At 40.9% G+C, this 18,075-nt stretch overlaps 1 protein-coding gene across 2 annotated transcripts in view; it reads right to left on the reverse strand.

Moving 5' to 3' along the window:
• alcama (activated leukocyte cell adhesion molecule a) overlaps positions 1–18,075 on the reverse strand; it is a 62,894-nt gene that overhangs the window by 7,653 nt on the left and 37,166 nt on the right. For both annotated transcript variants that reach the window (XM_060895404.1, XM_060895403.1), the window contains exons 2-11: positions 11,866–11,972; positions 11,321–11,540; positions 10,656–10,720; positions 8,757–8,844; positions 8,443–8,616; positions 7,355–7,479; positions 6,362–6,494; positions 4,734–4,846; positions 4,401–4,527; positions 3,835–3,956 (exon numbers count right to left, since the gene is read on the reverse strand). In XM_060895404.1, coding sequence (XP_060751387.1) covers positions 3,835–3,956; positions 4,401–4,527; positions 4,734–4,846; positions 6,362–6,494; positions 7,355–7,479; positions 8,443–8,616; positions 8,757–8,844; positions 10,656–10,720; positions 11,321–11,540; positions 11,866–11,972 — 1,274 coding nt within the window. The remainder of the gene's footprint in view (positions 1–3,834; positions 3,957–4,400; positions 4,528–4,733; positions 4,847–6,361; positions 6,495–7,354; positions 7,480–8,442; positions 8,617–8,756; positions 8,845–10,655; positions 10,721–11,320; positions 11,541–11,865; positions 11,973–18,075) is intronic.

An 18,075-nucleotide genomic window follows, 5' to 3' on the forward strand; every position in this document is an offset into this window, starting at 1 on the left:
CGATGTGTGTCTCACTGGCTAGCCGTGCCTCTCTATACTTTCTTCACTGACTCACGATGTGTGTCTCACTGGCTAGCCGTGCCTCTCTATACTTTCTTCCCATATTTTTTCATTGTATTGCTCCAGTATTAAAAAGAACAACATGTACACAGCTAAACCACAGTCACTGACTGACTAATCATGTATTCAACACCTTTACTGTCAGAGTGCATTGGTTACAGTGTTGAATTTGTCTTACTTTAATAACGTACATCCACGCAAATCTTTTATTAAACGTTAGTTTTGCAACATGCATTTTTTATGCTCCTTTCCCAATGTGGAAAAACGTGTCAGTTCTTGTCTGTGGTTATTGCAGGTAGACTACAGATGCAGTGGAAAGAGATTACATCCATTTAAAAAAAAGAGGGAGGGAAAAAAAAAGCTGGAGTTGCGTTTAGTTATCAATGCCCACTAGAGGGCGATATAATATTGCTGTTATCCTCCAGGCTGTCTATGCTGCAGAGTAGATGAAAATCACACACACACACACACACACACACACACACACACACACACACACACACACACACACACACACACACACACACATATATATACACCCAAGGACAGAGAGGCACCAACTCAGTGTGACTGAACTTCTAAGAGCTGATAATCAGCCTGCAATTAAACTGCACGCAGCACCGTGCTCTCCAATTACTAACCCCCTCCAGCATCAGAGCCATTACAGACATTTCAATAAAAAAAGAAACCCTAACAGATCACAGCCTCTCGCTGCTCTCCTGTCTTCCCTGTGCAGCTTCACAGAAACCAAGTATACTCCCTGCTCTGCTTTTCAGGAGGCAAAACACACACCGCCGTATCATACACGCTCCCACCTGCTCAACACTGTACAGTATGAATGCTATCCTCACAGCTTTGAGCAATACATCTGTAATCGATTTCTGTGCAGGGTTGAAGTACGCACGCCGCTCCTTACTGGCAAATGACTGTAGAAAATGAACACTTATGACACAAACCCAGTGTGGGATACCATCATACCATCAGGTGTGTGTTCTGTGTTGTACCTGTGGCTCAACAGGCTCAGCGTGAGAATAAGCTCAGATATATGCAGTATTATTGCAGGGTAGAAAGTGCAAAGTGCTACTTTCAGTGCATGCCAGTCTGAATTAAATGGCCTCTTTGAGTTACTGTGCTTTCTTCTAAACATCTGTGTCCATGTGTGTGAGTGCGAAAAACAGTTAGAGAATGTTAAACAGCGGTGGCTTGGCTTTGACTTTGTGTTGAATGTGATAATGAGTGACAGAATGACAGGTTAGCTGATGTCAACACTGCTTAGAGCTCTCTCTCTCTCTCACACACTCTCTCTCTCACTCTCTCTATCCTTCTTTTGCTCTTAAACAAAAACACACACATACAGCTCTCCAGCATATTATGCAGCTCAGGTTCCTTTGGACATACACACACGATAGTCTTTATCCCTCCTCTCCATCCCAACATCCACTTCCGTTTGATTGTATATGCTGATTGTACCTCCGTGAGATCATAACGAGACCTAGCAGGAAATGGAACTCACTTTTACACAACCTTAAGTCAAGACAGGAGGAAGATGGACAGACATTGAAGAGAGAGAGTAAAACCCTGAGAGAAGTGAAATGTTTAATTGGCACCAGCGTAATCCAGCCTTGTGATCATACAGTATACTGTCATTTTTAATGAAGCTCGACTCATACACAAACCCACCTTTCTACACTAATATAAACATAACTACATGTTACATAGTGCTACAGTTCTCCTTTGCTCACCAAACAAACTCTATACTACGGAGTTAATGTTTACTTCGGTGCTGAACATGTACTTTTACCTGTGGAAGGGAATAGAGAGCCTTTAGCTCATAATAAAACAAAGGGAGTTAACCTGTGCATGCTGCTGCTGTCTGATGCATTAACATTACTGCAGTACTTCTGTAACTACAACATGCACACGGTACATCAAAACACATGCTTACTTCACATGTTGGAACAGGACATGTTCTGTCTTTTTTCTTTCTTTTTTTAAAAAATTTCATTGTTTGAATTCTTATAATGCTTAAATTAACACCATGAAGTCCATGTAATCTATAGTCAGGTATGTAAATTTGTAAACTTGGACATTTGGCCTCATTTATCAAGCAGGATACTGATTTATTTAAGATTATTCACTATTATTTACACAAGAAATATGCTATTCAGGAAATTCCTGTAATTTAAAAAAAAAAAAAACACAGTTCACATCCTACTCATGCTCCTTAACCTCTAATGTAAACCTTGACTGATCAGCTTCAACTCATATCATTTGTATGGATTACTTAACTTTGATATATAGAACATACTGTGAAGTTCAAATTGCTTATACTTTGCCATTTAGCATAGCCACTTAGCTATGGCATTAGAAATGCCTTGAACTGATCAGATAGTCAGGACCTACACTGTCATCTCTGACAATTTTAAAACATCAGTTTCGCCGTGTTATGTGCACCATGTCTGAGATCAACTGGCTTCAATGCAGACGTTATTTCTCTCAATACTCATCACATCTAATTCAAACGTTCTGCATTTCTGTCATTTGTCTCTACATTTAGACCTTCTCTGCTTATATATATATATATATATAGTTCATAGACTTCCTCATATGAAAAATCAATTTTTTGTCCATTTACTTGTCATTTCAGCTCACTGAGCTTTGCGCTTTATGGATGATTGTAGACGTCCTGATAGTAAATATCAGTAATTTACTGTGTTTGGCATTCAACGTATGCACGTGAGTACAAAGAAAACCAGCATTTTCTAACCACGTTTTTAGTTAGCTTTATGCAAAGATTTACCCTGCTTCTTCTTCTCATATAGAGCAATATTAACCCCTTGCAAATGTTACATTAGTGAGCCACAGCTGTACAAACCTCCGAGTGAGCATGACCCTTGCTTCCTAAATATAGCAGGAATTATAAAAGTACTTATTCTGTCATTTGGAATTGCAACATGAACGTCTGTAATATGAGGATCAGGTTTATAATCAGTATTGATTAGGAAATTTATGTCTGATTATGACTGACAGGAAAATAACTTCGCTCTGAGAGAAGCTTTCGGATAATAATGAAGGCACTATTAGGCATACGCAGGATGTTCTATCTTTGTAAAGGATTTATATTCACTTCTGTTTATTTATATGCTATATATTCTAATTGGTCAGAAGGTGCTCTATTTTTGTTACTTTCCCAAAACAACTTTTGCAGGCATTTGTGTGATGGACGCCCCACATAAACGGACTTTAAAGTCGTGTGTTGTTGTTGCTATGGTAATATTTTCTGTGAAGAGACAGAATTTTTGGAGGGAATCCAAAAAAAAACCAAAGGAACCTTTTTTGGAAGGAGTCGGCAATGTTTGTGCTTTGAAAGTCTCAGGTAGCTTTAGATTTTCTGACATGGGAAATCTTACGTTAGGGCTAGAACTGATTTGTTTTACAAAATGTTCCATAACACTAAATGTAACTAGAAATAGATAAAAAAAAGTATATGATCATTGATGAACAAAACTGATCATTTTCCTACAACAGTATTATTCCTTACATAGCTCAAAGAGAGAGAGAAAGAGAGAGAAAGAGAGGGAGAGAGAGAAAGAGGGGTAGAGAGAGAGAGAGAGAGAAAGAGAGAGAGAGAGAGAGAGAGAGAGAGAGAGAGAGAGAGAGAGAGAGAGAGAGAGAGAGAGAGAGAGAGAGAGAGAGAGAGAGAGAGAGAGAGAGAGAGAGAGAGAGAGAGAGAGAGAGAGAGAGAGAGAGAGAGAGAGAGAGAGAGAGACTCACAAGAGTTCCATTGACACTCCAGGACACTTCAGGTTCAGGCGAACCCTCAGCCACACAGATCAGCACCTTTGCTTTGCCATCTGGGCTTCTCTCTTTTTTCAGACTCTTAATCACCGGGATGCCTGTACAACAGAGAGAGAGAGAGAGAGAGAGAGAGAGAGAGAGAGAGAGAGAGAGAGAGAGAGAGAGAGAGAGAGAGAGAGAGAGAGAGAGAGAGAGAGAGAGAGAGAGAGAGAGAGAGAGAGAGAGAGAGAGAGAGAGAGAGAGAGAGAGAGAGAGAGAGAGAGAGAGAGAGAGAGAGAGAGAGAGAGAGAGAGAGAGAGAGAGAGAGAAAGAGAGACGAAAAGGACAAAGAAAGGGACAAAGAGATAATTATGCAATTATGATCGTTACCGAAACTTTAAACTGCCGTCTATTTGCTTATATCTACAGCCATTTTTGCTTTAAGCTCGGCGTGAACTCGACACGTGTCTGTTAAGTAATTTGTGGCTTGTTTGTTTTTTTAGATGTGAGATGATGCCTCTTATGTGATTGCGTGGGGGTGAAGTGTGATGATCACTCTTTACCTTCCACAACCAGCTTAAAGGAGGCGCTGCGTTTGATTCCGGGTACAGATGCCTCGCACACATAGAAACCGGCGTGATTGTACGTTAGAGAGCTGAAGTCGGGGAGTTTGTCCAGCTTGCCGTTGTCCTGCAGGAGAGAAGTCTACTTCAGCAAGTGGTCACATGACTGCAGCATACACAGACATATTAATTCTGATACAGGCCAAGATATTATCAGCTCTGCTTGATGCTTCTCCTGATGCACTGAAAGCTTCTAAACCCCAGGCTTTAACCTGAGTGACAGCGGCAGAGGGAAAAGGTGTGAACTGGTGAACTGAAGCATGGTGCTCTCACCTTAGTCCAGACCACTGCGGCTTCACTCGAGGAATTCCTGTCTATCTTCACCTCCAACGACTCCCCAAACTTTTTCAGGATGTTTCCTGAGGGAATGACATTCAGGTCCAGATCTGAAATAGGGAGATTTATAACGTATTAGATTTACGGGCAGAACTTATTTTTATCCCAAAATAAGATTCAGATTTACTGATTTGTAGTTTAGCAATACACAGTTTGTAATGTATCGTTTAAATGATATGGTTATTATAGGTCTAGGGTTTAAACCATTTAAAGTCTTTTTTTTATTTTTACACACTTTGTTTAATTGTCTGTTTAATTATTGTAATATTCACATACATACACACTGACTTTGGCAATGTAAACGCACCATTACTCGCTACAGCAATAAAGCACAACTTGAGGGTGAAACAGAAAAAGAGAGAGAGAGAGAGAGAGAGAGAGAGAGAGAGAGAGAGAGAGAGAGAGAGAGAGAGAGGGAGAGCGAGAGAGAGAGAGAGAGAGAGCGAACAGATGTCTCACACTGTATCTTCTCACTGCAGGTGTGATTCTCATGCTTATCAATCCAGTAAATCTCACCTTCTCCAAGCACACACAATCACGCACACACATGCACATGCACTGGTAATTCTATCAGTTTTGAGGTTTTTCTATATACTTGCTTTACTGAAGCTAAATAATTCTATTCCTGCACTTACACCCAACCTTGACCTCAGTAACAAACAGTAAATCCTTTGGCTATTTTGGTTTTCAAGCAAAAATAAATAAAGCAGCCAAATGTAAGCACAAGGTCGAAAGGGTCACATATTCACTACTGGAAAAGTGAAACTAGCCAAAGTGCATCTTTTTTTGAACTGCTAGTATAACACGACATGGCTGGAGGAAATCACTATCCATCTTCATCCACGTATATGAGCTCACTACCACTCACGACTGGTTGAACAAGTGTCTCTATGGAGAGGGTGTGCGCAATCCCTACCACCAAGAGAGCACGTAAAGTTTAACTCTCTTGCACTCATAGCTGGCTTTGTGTCATCGTCATGATTTGAACGCGTGATCTATGGACAACAAAGCAAAGACCTTTCTGTTGCACAACATGGGAGACACCCGGGGAGAAAGCTTCTATTGTTTCTGCTCCTTATTCTCTCATTCTCTGCTTAGACATGAACTACTCAGAGGAGCCAGAATGACATGCAAGCAGGTTGCCTCAGAAACATCACACACAACATTCCTAAGCAAACACACACACACACACACACACACACACACACACACACACACACACACGTACGCTTCTTAGAGAAAGTTAAAAGTGCACTGCAGGAAAAAATATAAAAACAATAAAAAAACATAGGCTCTAAGTGTGACACAAACTCTAATTAGTCTAACCACCTAGTGTGTCCCAGATCTTCCACCACGCTCGAGATAAATTAGATTAGTTTGTCACTTGTTAATTCATATCTGCTAAAGAGTAAAAAAAAAAAAAAACATCAGAGAACTCTTCACAGCTTCAGGCTTTCCCTCAAAAGCCAATCTGCAGATATCACTGAGTGACTGTGAGCGAGATGAAAAGAGATGGTAAGGTTTAGAAAAGCAGGAATAGAAGAAGGGAAGAAACCGGTGCTTACAGGTGACAGTGATGTTTGTTGAAGCCTGCATGTTTTCATTGTCAATCAGCGAGCACTTGTATTCTCCAGAGTCAGCTCGGTTTATGCCATGCAGAGTGTAGACGTCTGAGTTGGATACCAATACCTTCTTATCCTGCAGCCAAGAGATATTTTATTTATATAGCACTTTTAAAAACAGCAATTACAGCAAAAACAATAAAGTAGAGAGAAATAAGATGAGCTTAAAACTTTTTTTTTTATTCAGAATTTGCACCTGTTTTGTTGTGTCCATGTTCAGCGCTGAATGTCACACTCCACAGTGGTGGTTAACCTGAAGCTCTTATGAAAGTGCGTACTCTGGAGTTTAACGCTTTGTCATAATAGTTTTTCATAAATATTTCTGTTACTATTTCACCTACTAGGTAATATCTTTCTAGAAAAGTTCCAAAACGAAAACGGTTATTTTTTTCCCACAGAAATGTTTCTGTCTTCAAAATAAACGGTGATATCTTCTTCATAAACATCTAAAATATGAAGCGTTATTTTCAATCACTAAAATCTGTGTCCTGACTCATTTTATATCAGACTTATAGAGATAAAATTATTGTTTTGATTAAACTGATTAAAAATGTCTGATATGTCTATTTCTGCCTGCAAACTGGAACAGCAATGTACTGGTTTAAAGGGTTTAATAAACAACATGATCCTCGTTTCAAACAGACAATGAGTAAGAAATTGACCAAAATCCTGCTTGTATGAGTAGAAATAATTTATCTAGACCTACTACTGACTCAAGCAAGTCAGCAAATACAGATAATACATAGGTATAATTAGGTGATAACAACACCTAAAACCTCCAGATACAATGGAGAATATGTACATGATCTACTATTTGTACAGTATTATTACGTTAATCAGAATCCACACACTGGAGCCTGACCTCTCCTTGCTCTGATATAGCAGGTGGACAGTAGGACCCAGAGGAGCAGGTCTCTGTGATAAACGCATTCTCACCTTAATGTGGAAGTTGAAGCTGGTGGGAGGAGGGTTTCCATCTGCTTGGCATTTCATCGTCACGTCATCACCTTCCTTAACGAAACCCCGTGACTCAACCTGCAGGCTCACCTTCTCAGTGGGGTCTGAAAGAAGTATAGAGACAGACAGAGCATGAAGTCAAGAGGAAAAAGGTGTATGAGAAAAAGGAAAAGGTGCAGCATCAGCTTGACACGTTCAGCAACTGGGAGCTTTCACTAGCGCTCATCTTGTGTCCCTGTGGCCACATCTTTCTCTCTTCCTGTGAAAACCAGCTTTAAATTTAGTAAAACCTGCTGAATTAGCGCTCATTAGTGGTAATTTAGTGATACTCATCATTTCCTCTCTATTTCTATGTGCGTTTCATGGGTGTCTTAGCTGCTGCTGGGTTCATGCTGTTTTTCCTTAGAATACTAAACACTGTCAACCTTCAACACTGTAACCTTCAACACTAAAGAAAAGACAGAGGAAGCAGGGAAGAGAAATAAACAAGCAATGTTATGGAACATCAGACTCCACTCTTCAGGAAAGAAGAAGCTGGACTTTGTCGTTTCTTTTTCAATTTCACTTTTTTGTCTCATTAACTTCAAAAAAGAAAGGAAATGTAGATCCTGTTGAGGGAATGCTGTATATAAAGTTACGTCATCAATGACGCTGGCTTGAAGTGACCTTCTGGAAATGTTAAATAAATATCATTGTACAGAAATCTTCATCAAACACCACATTTAGTGCTACGTATCACTAGAGTCAACACACATTCTGTGTTAAAAGAACAATGACCTGACTATCATTTGTGTGCCACTGAAAATTCCAATTTCAATGAAGGAATTGAGATTAAACAGTCTAGACTAGAAAGAAATCAGACCTGTCTCACTTCTTCATACCACTCTGTAATTTTCACAAGACCACAGGAAATGATGCTGCGCTTCTTCCACAAAATTCCAAAATAATCGACATTAAGCTATTTTTAACAAGCAAAAAAAAAAAAATGACGTGGATGATAAAAAATAAAACATTACATTTGAGTATGAAAGACGAGGGGAGCTTTGTGTACGCAGGGGTGTACTTACAGTGGATGCTGAAGGTTTCGGGTGCAGATATCTGGTCAGGGCCGGTTACATGTTTAACAACGCAAGCGAACTTTGAGGCCGCATCCTGTTTCCCTGCTGTGTACTGCAACTGAGAGGTTGTGGTGGACAAACCGGTGGATGGGTCCTTCTTCACAGAGGCATGGACAATGATCACTGTTCACACACATACACACATAGTGTTGACCCAATTACCACAGACATGCCCCCTGTTAGACAATTATAACTCACACTAATGTATGAGGAACATCCACCAGGTTCCTTCTACAGAGAATGACTGAATATATCACACTCACGCTTGTTGTCTGCCACTAGAGGCTCGTTATTCTTCTCCCAGATGATCTCTGCTGGGGGGTTTGCGCTGGCAGCTACACATTCTCCCAGCTGAAACACACACACATGCACAAACACACACACACACACACACAGGTAATTTATCTTTAAGGCGTAACCAGTTCACCAAGTCCAAACCACTCCCCTGCCTCTACATTCGCTAATCTTTGATCCAGGAAGTCTTATTATATACTCTCTCTTTGTGCCAGCCAGTCTGTATGACACAGATACTATATTAGGAGTTTCAGTTACACGTTCATGACCAATGACGTTTCCCAAATGAATCTGTAACCTGATATATAACTAATTTTAACCGCCACCTCTCCCAGGGAATTTCTGGGACTTTCTGCAGCTCTGCGATGTAAATGGGTGGCTTTAGGTGATTTTGGCTGCCAAGAGCTCCTCGTCATGGTGTAGAGGCTGGGAAATTTCCCTCAACTGACAGTATCTGAACATGTGACCGAGGTGACTGAGATAGCCACAGATATGAGTATGGGTGTGTGTGTGTGTGTATGTGTGTGTGCGTGTGTATGTGTGTGTGCTTTCTCTCTCTCTCTCAGTTTCACTTTGGCATGAAGGGTGTAAATCCTTTGCTACTAAACACAGGCTGCTTTAAAATGATTACAATAAGAACAAAGAGCAGGGAAGAAGATATATCGCTCCTCCTCATGTGTAAAAACTCCATTACAGGAGAAGCAGGAGCTGCTTTTAATAAAACTGAAAAGATGAGAGGGCTTCTTAGCTATTATCACTCCACTGCACGTACACATACACTCTCAGAGAGAAAGAAAAAAATAGACTAAATGCTTGTTACAGACACACAGTAGTCTAAAGCAGACATCTTGTGTACCTTTACCTTCAGGTTCTTAAGTGTAGCTGAAATTTATTAAGGAACATCTGGATTTAAGGACTGTTGATATACCTTAGGGGAATAAAAATGTAATGCAATCACATGTGTGCAAGAAATGCAAGCCGTGATCATTCAGAACACACACACACACACACACACACACACACACACACACACACACAAACACACACACACACACACACAAACTCAAGCACACACACTCTTATATCAAAGTGGTTTGACTCGGTGTCCTTCTCGCTCTGTACTCTTCTTCCTTTCTTCTTTCCTCCTTGGTCCTGTTTTAAGCCTTAGATCAGACGGGTGAAATGTTTTTAACATGAACTGCCCCAAGGTTGAGCTCTTGCACTTTTTCTGCCTTTGTCCACAAAGTAGCTGCGCTTTAAACATGACAGACCTCAGTAGGTGGCAATCAATGAAAAGGGAAGAAGAGTCCTCCTTGCCCTCTACTGTCCACCCTCACACGAATGCCCACATTCCTCTAACTTCCAGTTCACCTTAGATCTGAGCACATACAATATTATAGCCCCACAGCTGAACCCAGCCCAGATAAAGTGTAGCAGAGCCTGTATAGGGTACTAATTCCCTTTTACTGCCCTCATAAAGTAATGTCATATTTTCTCCCCGTTCAGTGGTTCAGTGCATCCCAAAGCTGCCATTCTGTGCTGCTGCTTTGGCTTTTTGGTTTTCCTTAGAGGAACATCACTACAGCAGTATTGTTTCTATTAAGGGGCTCTCTGTTGTATGTATGTGTGTGTGTGTGTGTATGCTGATCCATCTAACAGATTTACCCTGAGCTGCCAGGTGGTAAGATGCCACGTGGGTGTATTTTAAGTTTAGGCTGGTTGATGGAAAAGGGGATATGAAGAAACAACAATGATCCCTTGCCAGATTTAATGCAGGGTTTAATGCAATTGTTTTGTTGAGTGTGCCAGAGTTTCACAGAGTGCAAACTAAGACAGGAATGTACAGGGCACCGTTTGAAAGCACTCACCGGCGTCAGTTTTCCGTCGTCCAGCTGACTCGCCTTGTTCCTGAATTCAGGTGCTGATGGTTTCTCTGACAATTATGAAAGGGGAATTATTATTATTTATTGACAATCACAATACATTCATTACAAATGCATATATATATATATATATATATATATATATATATATATATATATATATATATATATATATATATATATATATATATATATACACACACACACACACACACACACACACACACACACACACACACACATATATGTATCTTACAAATATTATATATAGTACCGTATATAGTAACATCCCCACCTACGGTGATTTTATCAGCAGAAGCCTATGTGCCATTTAGGTCATTTTGCAGCTATATAATCACTACACTATAGTATAGTATATGTAGTATATGTATCTGCTGCTATGCACAATTTGTCAGTGTTTCTTTAACCTGTCCGTCAGTGCTACAGGACCAGCGGTGACACGATGTTATTAAGTTAGTGAATCAGTGAGACTGAGTCTGAAATGTAGGGTTTTATCTCTTAAAACTTTACAAGCACTTTGTCTGTCCACAGCTGACTTCACACTGACTAAAATGTTTGTTACAATCTGCTTGTACACTCTACACATCATATAGTGCAATCTTGTTTCTGCCAGTATGAGCTGTACTCACTGTGCACTTCCACTTCGACAGGGTATTCGTTGAGATTATTTATGGAGACCACCATGCAGGTGAAGACTCGCTGGTCATCAAGGATCGCGTTTTTGATTAGCAGGCTGGAGTCCGGCTCGATGCTAGCGCGGTCCTTATAGCCGTCAGTGGCTGAGATCTTTGCTTCTTCCTTCTGAGCCTGCTTGACCAAGATATCTCCTGACGTGCTGTTCTCACGCGACTAAAGACAATGGCATTAAAACACACAAGAACTATTAACTATTACTGTATAGACGATACACCAAGCACCTCAACTGCCCCTGTCATGAACTTTGTCTATCATACTCTGTTTAACAAATAAAAGTGAAAAGAAAACAACAGCAACAACAACAACAACATTCTTGGGGCTCTTTTGTGGGTATGACAGTAAAGATAGCAAGTCTGTGTAAACCGCTTATTCATGTCTTCACACATCACCAATGTGGCTGGTTTTCCTGACACATGACAGCAAGACACCAGTCATCCAGAACTGACAAATTCAGACATGAAGAGCAGCAGAGACTCACATGTTTCCATTTAGTGAACATCAGATCTTCTGGCTTGTTGTCGCCGTTGTTGCAAGGCACCTTGATGGTCTCGCCGTACATGCCGATGACCTTCTGTATGCTGCTTGCTGAAATGTGACACACATGCAAAAAAGAAGGACGTCAATGATTTTCAAGCTACTTTATCTGTATTCAGAGAGAGACAGAAAGGTTCCTACTAAACATTAGAGTGATGGACTCTGTTCCTGCGCTGTTCCTAATTAGACACCTCTCCCGGTATGTTAATGCTGTCATGCTATTCCTTGCTACTCTATGACTGATGAACGGCTCTAATTCCTCCATCCAGTACGCCCACAACACAGCCACAATAGGCTTAATCTCTAGATATAATGAGACTTAAAGGCAGAAAGTCAGAGACGTGTCAGGACAATCATTTGCCTCTCTATTTGGCTCTCAGCAAGAGTTAATAGCTACTTCCTGACTTCATGTAACAGGAAGCAGACTACACATCCATTCGCACTTCAGAGGGGATGTCCTGGTGAGGTTCAGCAGCTCCACAGAGCAGACAATCGCCACCGTTGATCAATGATCTCAAACGGACGGGACATTTGCTCAGCTAAGCAAAAAAATAAATAAAAAAGTACTTTGTGTATCCTCAATCCAAACCTCTGCAACCTTTGCAGTCTGTCCTATAGCTACAAGCCGCAGCACATCCTAACATACCTGATGCTGTAAACTCAGAACAGTGCAGATGAAGGTTAAGAGCATTACCATCACAACCTCCCAAACTACAGGATGTTACTTGTGTCAGTAAAGCAACATGGCATTCTGCACACATACTGCTCTCTCTGCTCCTCTTTGGCAGAAGGCACAAAGCTATTAGATCTCAGAGGATGAGATCTTCACCTGAGTCACCTGATTGCTCCATAAGCAATAATTCACACCTAAACGCTATATTTGTTACACCAAACAGATTGTACTGTTAGCCTTAAAATTTGCACCTCTTTAATACCCACCTTTCACTTTAATCTGTTACAGTGAACACAAACACACAGTATACTAAAGTTTCATCTGCTGCTCCATTACATTGTCACCATTTACTAATTAACTTTGAGACTTTTTTATCAAGCTCATAAGGGAACAACACAACACACCTTTGTGTTATCAAAGATTCCTTTGAAATAATGAGATCTGCAAGCAGCATGTAATGGCTTTAGTTTCTCACTTCAGGCTTCTGTTTACATTTTCCAGCCCAGAAATGAGCTCAGCCACCAGATACAGAGCTGCCAAGGCTGCTAACAAGAAAGTCCTAGCAGGCAAAAAAAAAAAAAAACAACTAAATTTCAACCACAAAACCCCCTAGTGAATGCTATTTTTTCTTCAGATGTGCACTAAGCAAAAGTAGGAAAATGGTGAGGCAAAAATAAGCAGCTCCTCCATTTTTTTTTCATACTGGCCAAAAAGACCATGGTTTCACTTTTTTTCTACAGCTCACTAGACCACGTCTTGTAAATTCTTATGTTCATAAAGATAAAATCCTTGAGAAATGAGAAGTTATGGCAACCAGAAACTATCTTTCATGTCCTGATTTCTTGTTGTTGTTTAATCTGTTCAGGTGGATTTTATTGGCATTACTATAAGAGTCATAAATGTAACCGAGGCTGAATTGTAAATGCTGGCATCTCTGCACAGCTCTGTACCTTCCCCTAAAAAGACAAATCATTTACAGCATAGCCAACAGAAGACCCTGGTTCAGTTATGGGTTAATTGGCGCTTTAAAATGTGGCTTTAAAATCAAACAACTGATGCTTTTAGCCAAGTCAAGCATAGAGTGCAAATGTTCTTCAGAAGACTAATGAGGAACTGGTCATCAGAGCCTGGGCAAAAAGTCTGCAATTTGGTTTGAGCTGTATAAAAATTAGTAGCAGCATTTAATAGAATCTCTCCATTCTCTCTTAAAGCTGAATGCTTCATGGTTGTCATGGCGATGGCTGCGTTGAGCGGTGTGGTCGTTCTCCGGAGATGAATGAACATTTTGGAGGGTTATACAGGCTTTGTGCTTCAGCCACTTCCATCAGCTCTCGGCGTCACTCAGAGAAAGCTGCACAATAAGTGTGACCAAAACAGGGTTCGCATTCTGGCCATACCACAGTACTTTATCATGCACAAACACACAAACACTCTTCTGGAGTGTTCTTTACAGAGCCTGTCATTATGGAAATGATTTTAATGTTAGCCGAGAGGCCGCATTACAGACTAAGAATCCTGACAGAACAGAAACACCATTCGCCGATACAGTTCTCCTGCAGAGTTGAGGATCGAGCCAAGGCTTGTATTAAAATCGATTAAAATCTGCGAGAACCTTGACAGTTGTAGCCTTAAAATGAGTCGGCATCAGTCGAACTAGATTAGAGCATACAGCTGCCTTTCTTTCAGCACCGTAAACCTGACAATTTATGTGCAGTTCAATTACAAACTGAAGGAGCCTCAGCTCTGCTCAGACAGAAGCTTTTCTGAAAGATGAAATTAGAGTGTAAGATTAAAGCATAAGGTTTAATAATAAAGCCGACCAGCAGAACGGAGGCAGGGGCAGACGGAGGCAGGTGCAGACGGTGCTGTGTACACTCCGGGCCCACCTGTGTCTACAGAACAGTGTTTAAACAACAAACCACCTCTACAGGTAAAATCTGCTTCCTGCCAGCTCACACACTAACACATGCTCCCCTTACAGATGTGTGTGTGTGTGTGTGTGTGTGTGTGTGTGTGTGTGTGTGCAGGAAGTACCTTGGAAAGAGTTCAACAGACATTACAGAGGCTAGCTCTCTGGGGAAGTATTAGATGAAGGCACCTTTGTTTTTCCATTTTGCGAGGGACAGAATGCAAACACTCTTCTCGGCGGCTGCTGTTTGGAGAGTGTGTCGAGGCGTGAAGAGCAAAATGCAGCACTCATCAGCCTCTTTGTAATCTGCCCCGGAACTGTAGCATCAAAGTTGCTGTAGGCAGGAAGGACCCTCTAATGGGACACAGCCTGTATTTTGATCACAAATTTCCAAAACACACCCAATGTTTGTTCTACCATTCTGTCTGTGAAGTGACGCCTGACTGTGTGTTAAACCATAAATCTGCTTGAGATGTTTAAATTAAAGGCCTGCTAAGAGAGTGCAACACACAACACACACAGACACGTCTCATATGACTCCAAATCTAGGAGTACAATTAGGCTTTTTTGTAAACAGGTAAAAATATATACAAATGTTCATTTTGCTCCATCTCACTACTCAACTAAACTGTGTATATTTATGTGTTTCTTCCTTAAACTTCTTAACAGCTGCTTGATATTCTACACCTCTTACCTTCTTGAAACCTGATTATACTGTAATTATTGTTATTATTGTTTTGTTTGGTAGATTCACTTCCCTTATCTTATCACATGGTAATGTAACAATTTCCCCAAACCTCAACCCAGGCAGTCTGAATATACAAATGTCCTTTGCATACTGAGCACATGATCAAGAATATGACTCTGAGTCAGATGATACCTACTATATCTAAAAAAAAATGACATCATCTAAGCCCAAAATGAAACTACGCAATCATCATTTTCTGGAAGCAGGTACCGAGGTCTTTATATATATAAAGTTCATCTTTTTTTAACATCTTACTTTTAACATGACAAAAAAAAATCACACAAAAGGCAGACAAAAAAAATGGCATCATTAGCAGGGGATAGATTGGATACGGTGAGGCTTAATGGACGTGTGTATTAAAACACTACTGAGATGAAAGACCCCTTAACTGTGAAGAGTGAAAGAGTGTGTGTGAGGACTGCTCACACACCCACCGCGTGACTGATTGCAATCTCCTTTCAATTTAGGAACCGGGTGCTGACCTTTTTAAAACGCTTCGATTCTGTCGCAGGGTGTGTGTGTGTGTTGGTTTGTGGGTGTGTGTGTGTGTTGGTTTGAGGGTGTGTGTGTGAGAACGTTCGTGTATGTGTGTGTGAGTGTGTGCGCGCCTGTGGGAATGTGTGTGGGTGGGCATTTGCTCACACAGTGTCAGAGAAAGACTGGCTTATCACTCTTGCGACACACCTGAGCACACAGGGCACAATGACCTGACGGAGAATGCTTTTCCGTTCTCATCCGCATTCCTTCACAGCTCAAGGATTAAACCTCAACACCGTGGACCATCACCGAGTTCTCTCCCAAATGCTGATAATCAAGTTCAACTCTGCAGATTGAAGAAGAAATCTTTATTTTGCACACTAGATTGCGTGTAGACTAACGAATTCTGCAGATTGCGATGCTCAATGTATTACTTCTGATTTCTTCAATAAAGAGAAGCCAGACGGAGCTCAGACTTGGCAGTCCTGCAGCGTTATGTATGGAGCAGTGGGAGGGCTTTAGGCAGCGCTATTCGCTCGCTCACAATACGCCTCCAATAACACTAATGTTCTCCCATTAGCACTGTTAGCGGGTCGTGCTGCATTCAGAACAATCTGAAAAAGCCTACGGAATGGAGACCAAAATCTACAAAAAGGAAAAGACACCCGCATTTCAGTGAGGGTTAAATTATGATCGCATTAGTGCTGAGGCACCATGTGCCAGCTTACGGCTATAAGATTCATTAAGAAACACAGGCAGACTTGAATACGATTGCAGTCAATGTCTTTCTTTCTAAAGGGGATTGCTGATGTCATACACGATGAATGATGATACTTCTCCAATGAAGTTATGAGAGCTTCAGCACAGAGCAAATGAGACCACTGCTATGGAAAGAAAATAGCAACACTATAGGTCTACTACAGTCCCAAAACAGTACGGCACGGAACATAGGAATATAGACAGGGGGGAAGCGAGGTGGTACCAGCACCAAATCAACCCAGCTCCCAAGCCTGGGACTCATCAAGCAGAGACTGCCACTGCTTTATCAAATCCTGAATTAATCACTGAGTTATATACTGATGAATTTTTGTGTTATTTTTTAATTGCCAGTCTTCACCACAACAAAGACTCCCATTGCAGGATCTCTAAGGTTACAATCAGCAAAGCTGCCAAAGAAGTTTTTATTCATTTGTCTACACTAGAGGTTGTAATGGATCTAAAGTCGATTTTGAGAACATCAGCAATGATATGAGAATATACCATCCATCTTAGATGCCATTTCAGGATACATCACCTAGTGGGAACTGAGCAAAGCCAATCCACACACTGGCAAGTTTCTGAGAGGAAGGAAGAAACCTGAAAACCCACACGGTCACTGGGAGAACAACATTTCAAGGAATATGGTGGGAAAAAAATGTGGCAAAGAACCTGCACACTGTGTCGATTAACAACCTTTGATTTGAGAACGCTGAACTTCCACGAGGCTCGCTGCTTATCTGCCGTTCCAAAAAGTGTACCACTTCTTATGAATATAATTTTCTTGCAGTTTTACCGCTACTTGGAAGATAAGCTTGGAAGATAAGCTCTTTGTACAAAAAAGAGTACCATTGTTCATTTGAGTACTTATTATGTTTTGTATAGTGAAACCTCAGCACATCTGTAGAGGCATTTTTTTTGTAGAGGCAGCAGGTTCTAATCTATGTAAGACCTACAGAAAGTATGTAAACTGAGAAGTGATGGTGATGTGTTTGGGGGATTTGTGTGCTTCGCTGCTACTTTGGAACTTTACAGGGATCTTAATAAGATACAGCCTAAATCAATTAGAGAGAATGAAACACAGCTGGACAGGAGGCCGGATAGAATTATTGAAGCTTTCACTGAAGGTGGCAGAGAGCTGGAATTTGATTAGGCAGGCATGTTCTCAAATATGTCCTCCCCCATGCAGAGAAGCAAAGAACACTCCAGCTTTTTGTGCTGTTTCATCACAGGCATATGTGTGTACTACTTATATTTTCTTATGCAGCCATGGTCCTGTATAAGGGTATGGTGTGAAGTGTATGGTGCAAACTTTTCTGTTGCTGTGTGTGTGTGTGTGTGTGTGTGTGTGTGTGTGTGTGTGTGTGTCTTCAGAAGTGAAGCAGAGAGCAGGATAAACAAAGCAGGAGTTCGGTAGGAAGAGAGATTGAAAAAGTTGCACGTACTCACACACACACACTACACACACACACAAAACCTTAAAAAAGGATTCACTCTGTTAAATCAGATGCTCATTGTTGAGAATTCGCTACAGTATGAGCTCAGAAACAGGCATGGGGTTTCTGCTTAAAGCTACCATCAGCACTACCTA

This window comes from Tachysurus vachellii, chromosome 20 (assembly GCF_030014155.1).
Source record: "Tachysurus vachellii isolate PV-2020 chromosome 20, HZAU_Pvac_v1, whole genome shotgun sequence".
Taxonomy (NCBI): Eukaryota; Metazoa; Chordata; class Actinopteri; order Siluriformes; family Bagridae; genus Tachysurus; species Tachysurus vachellii.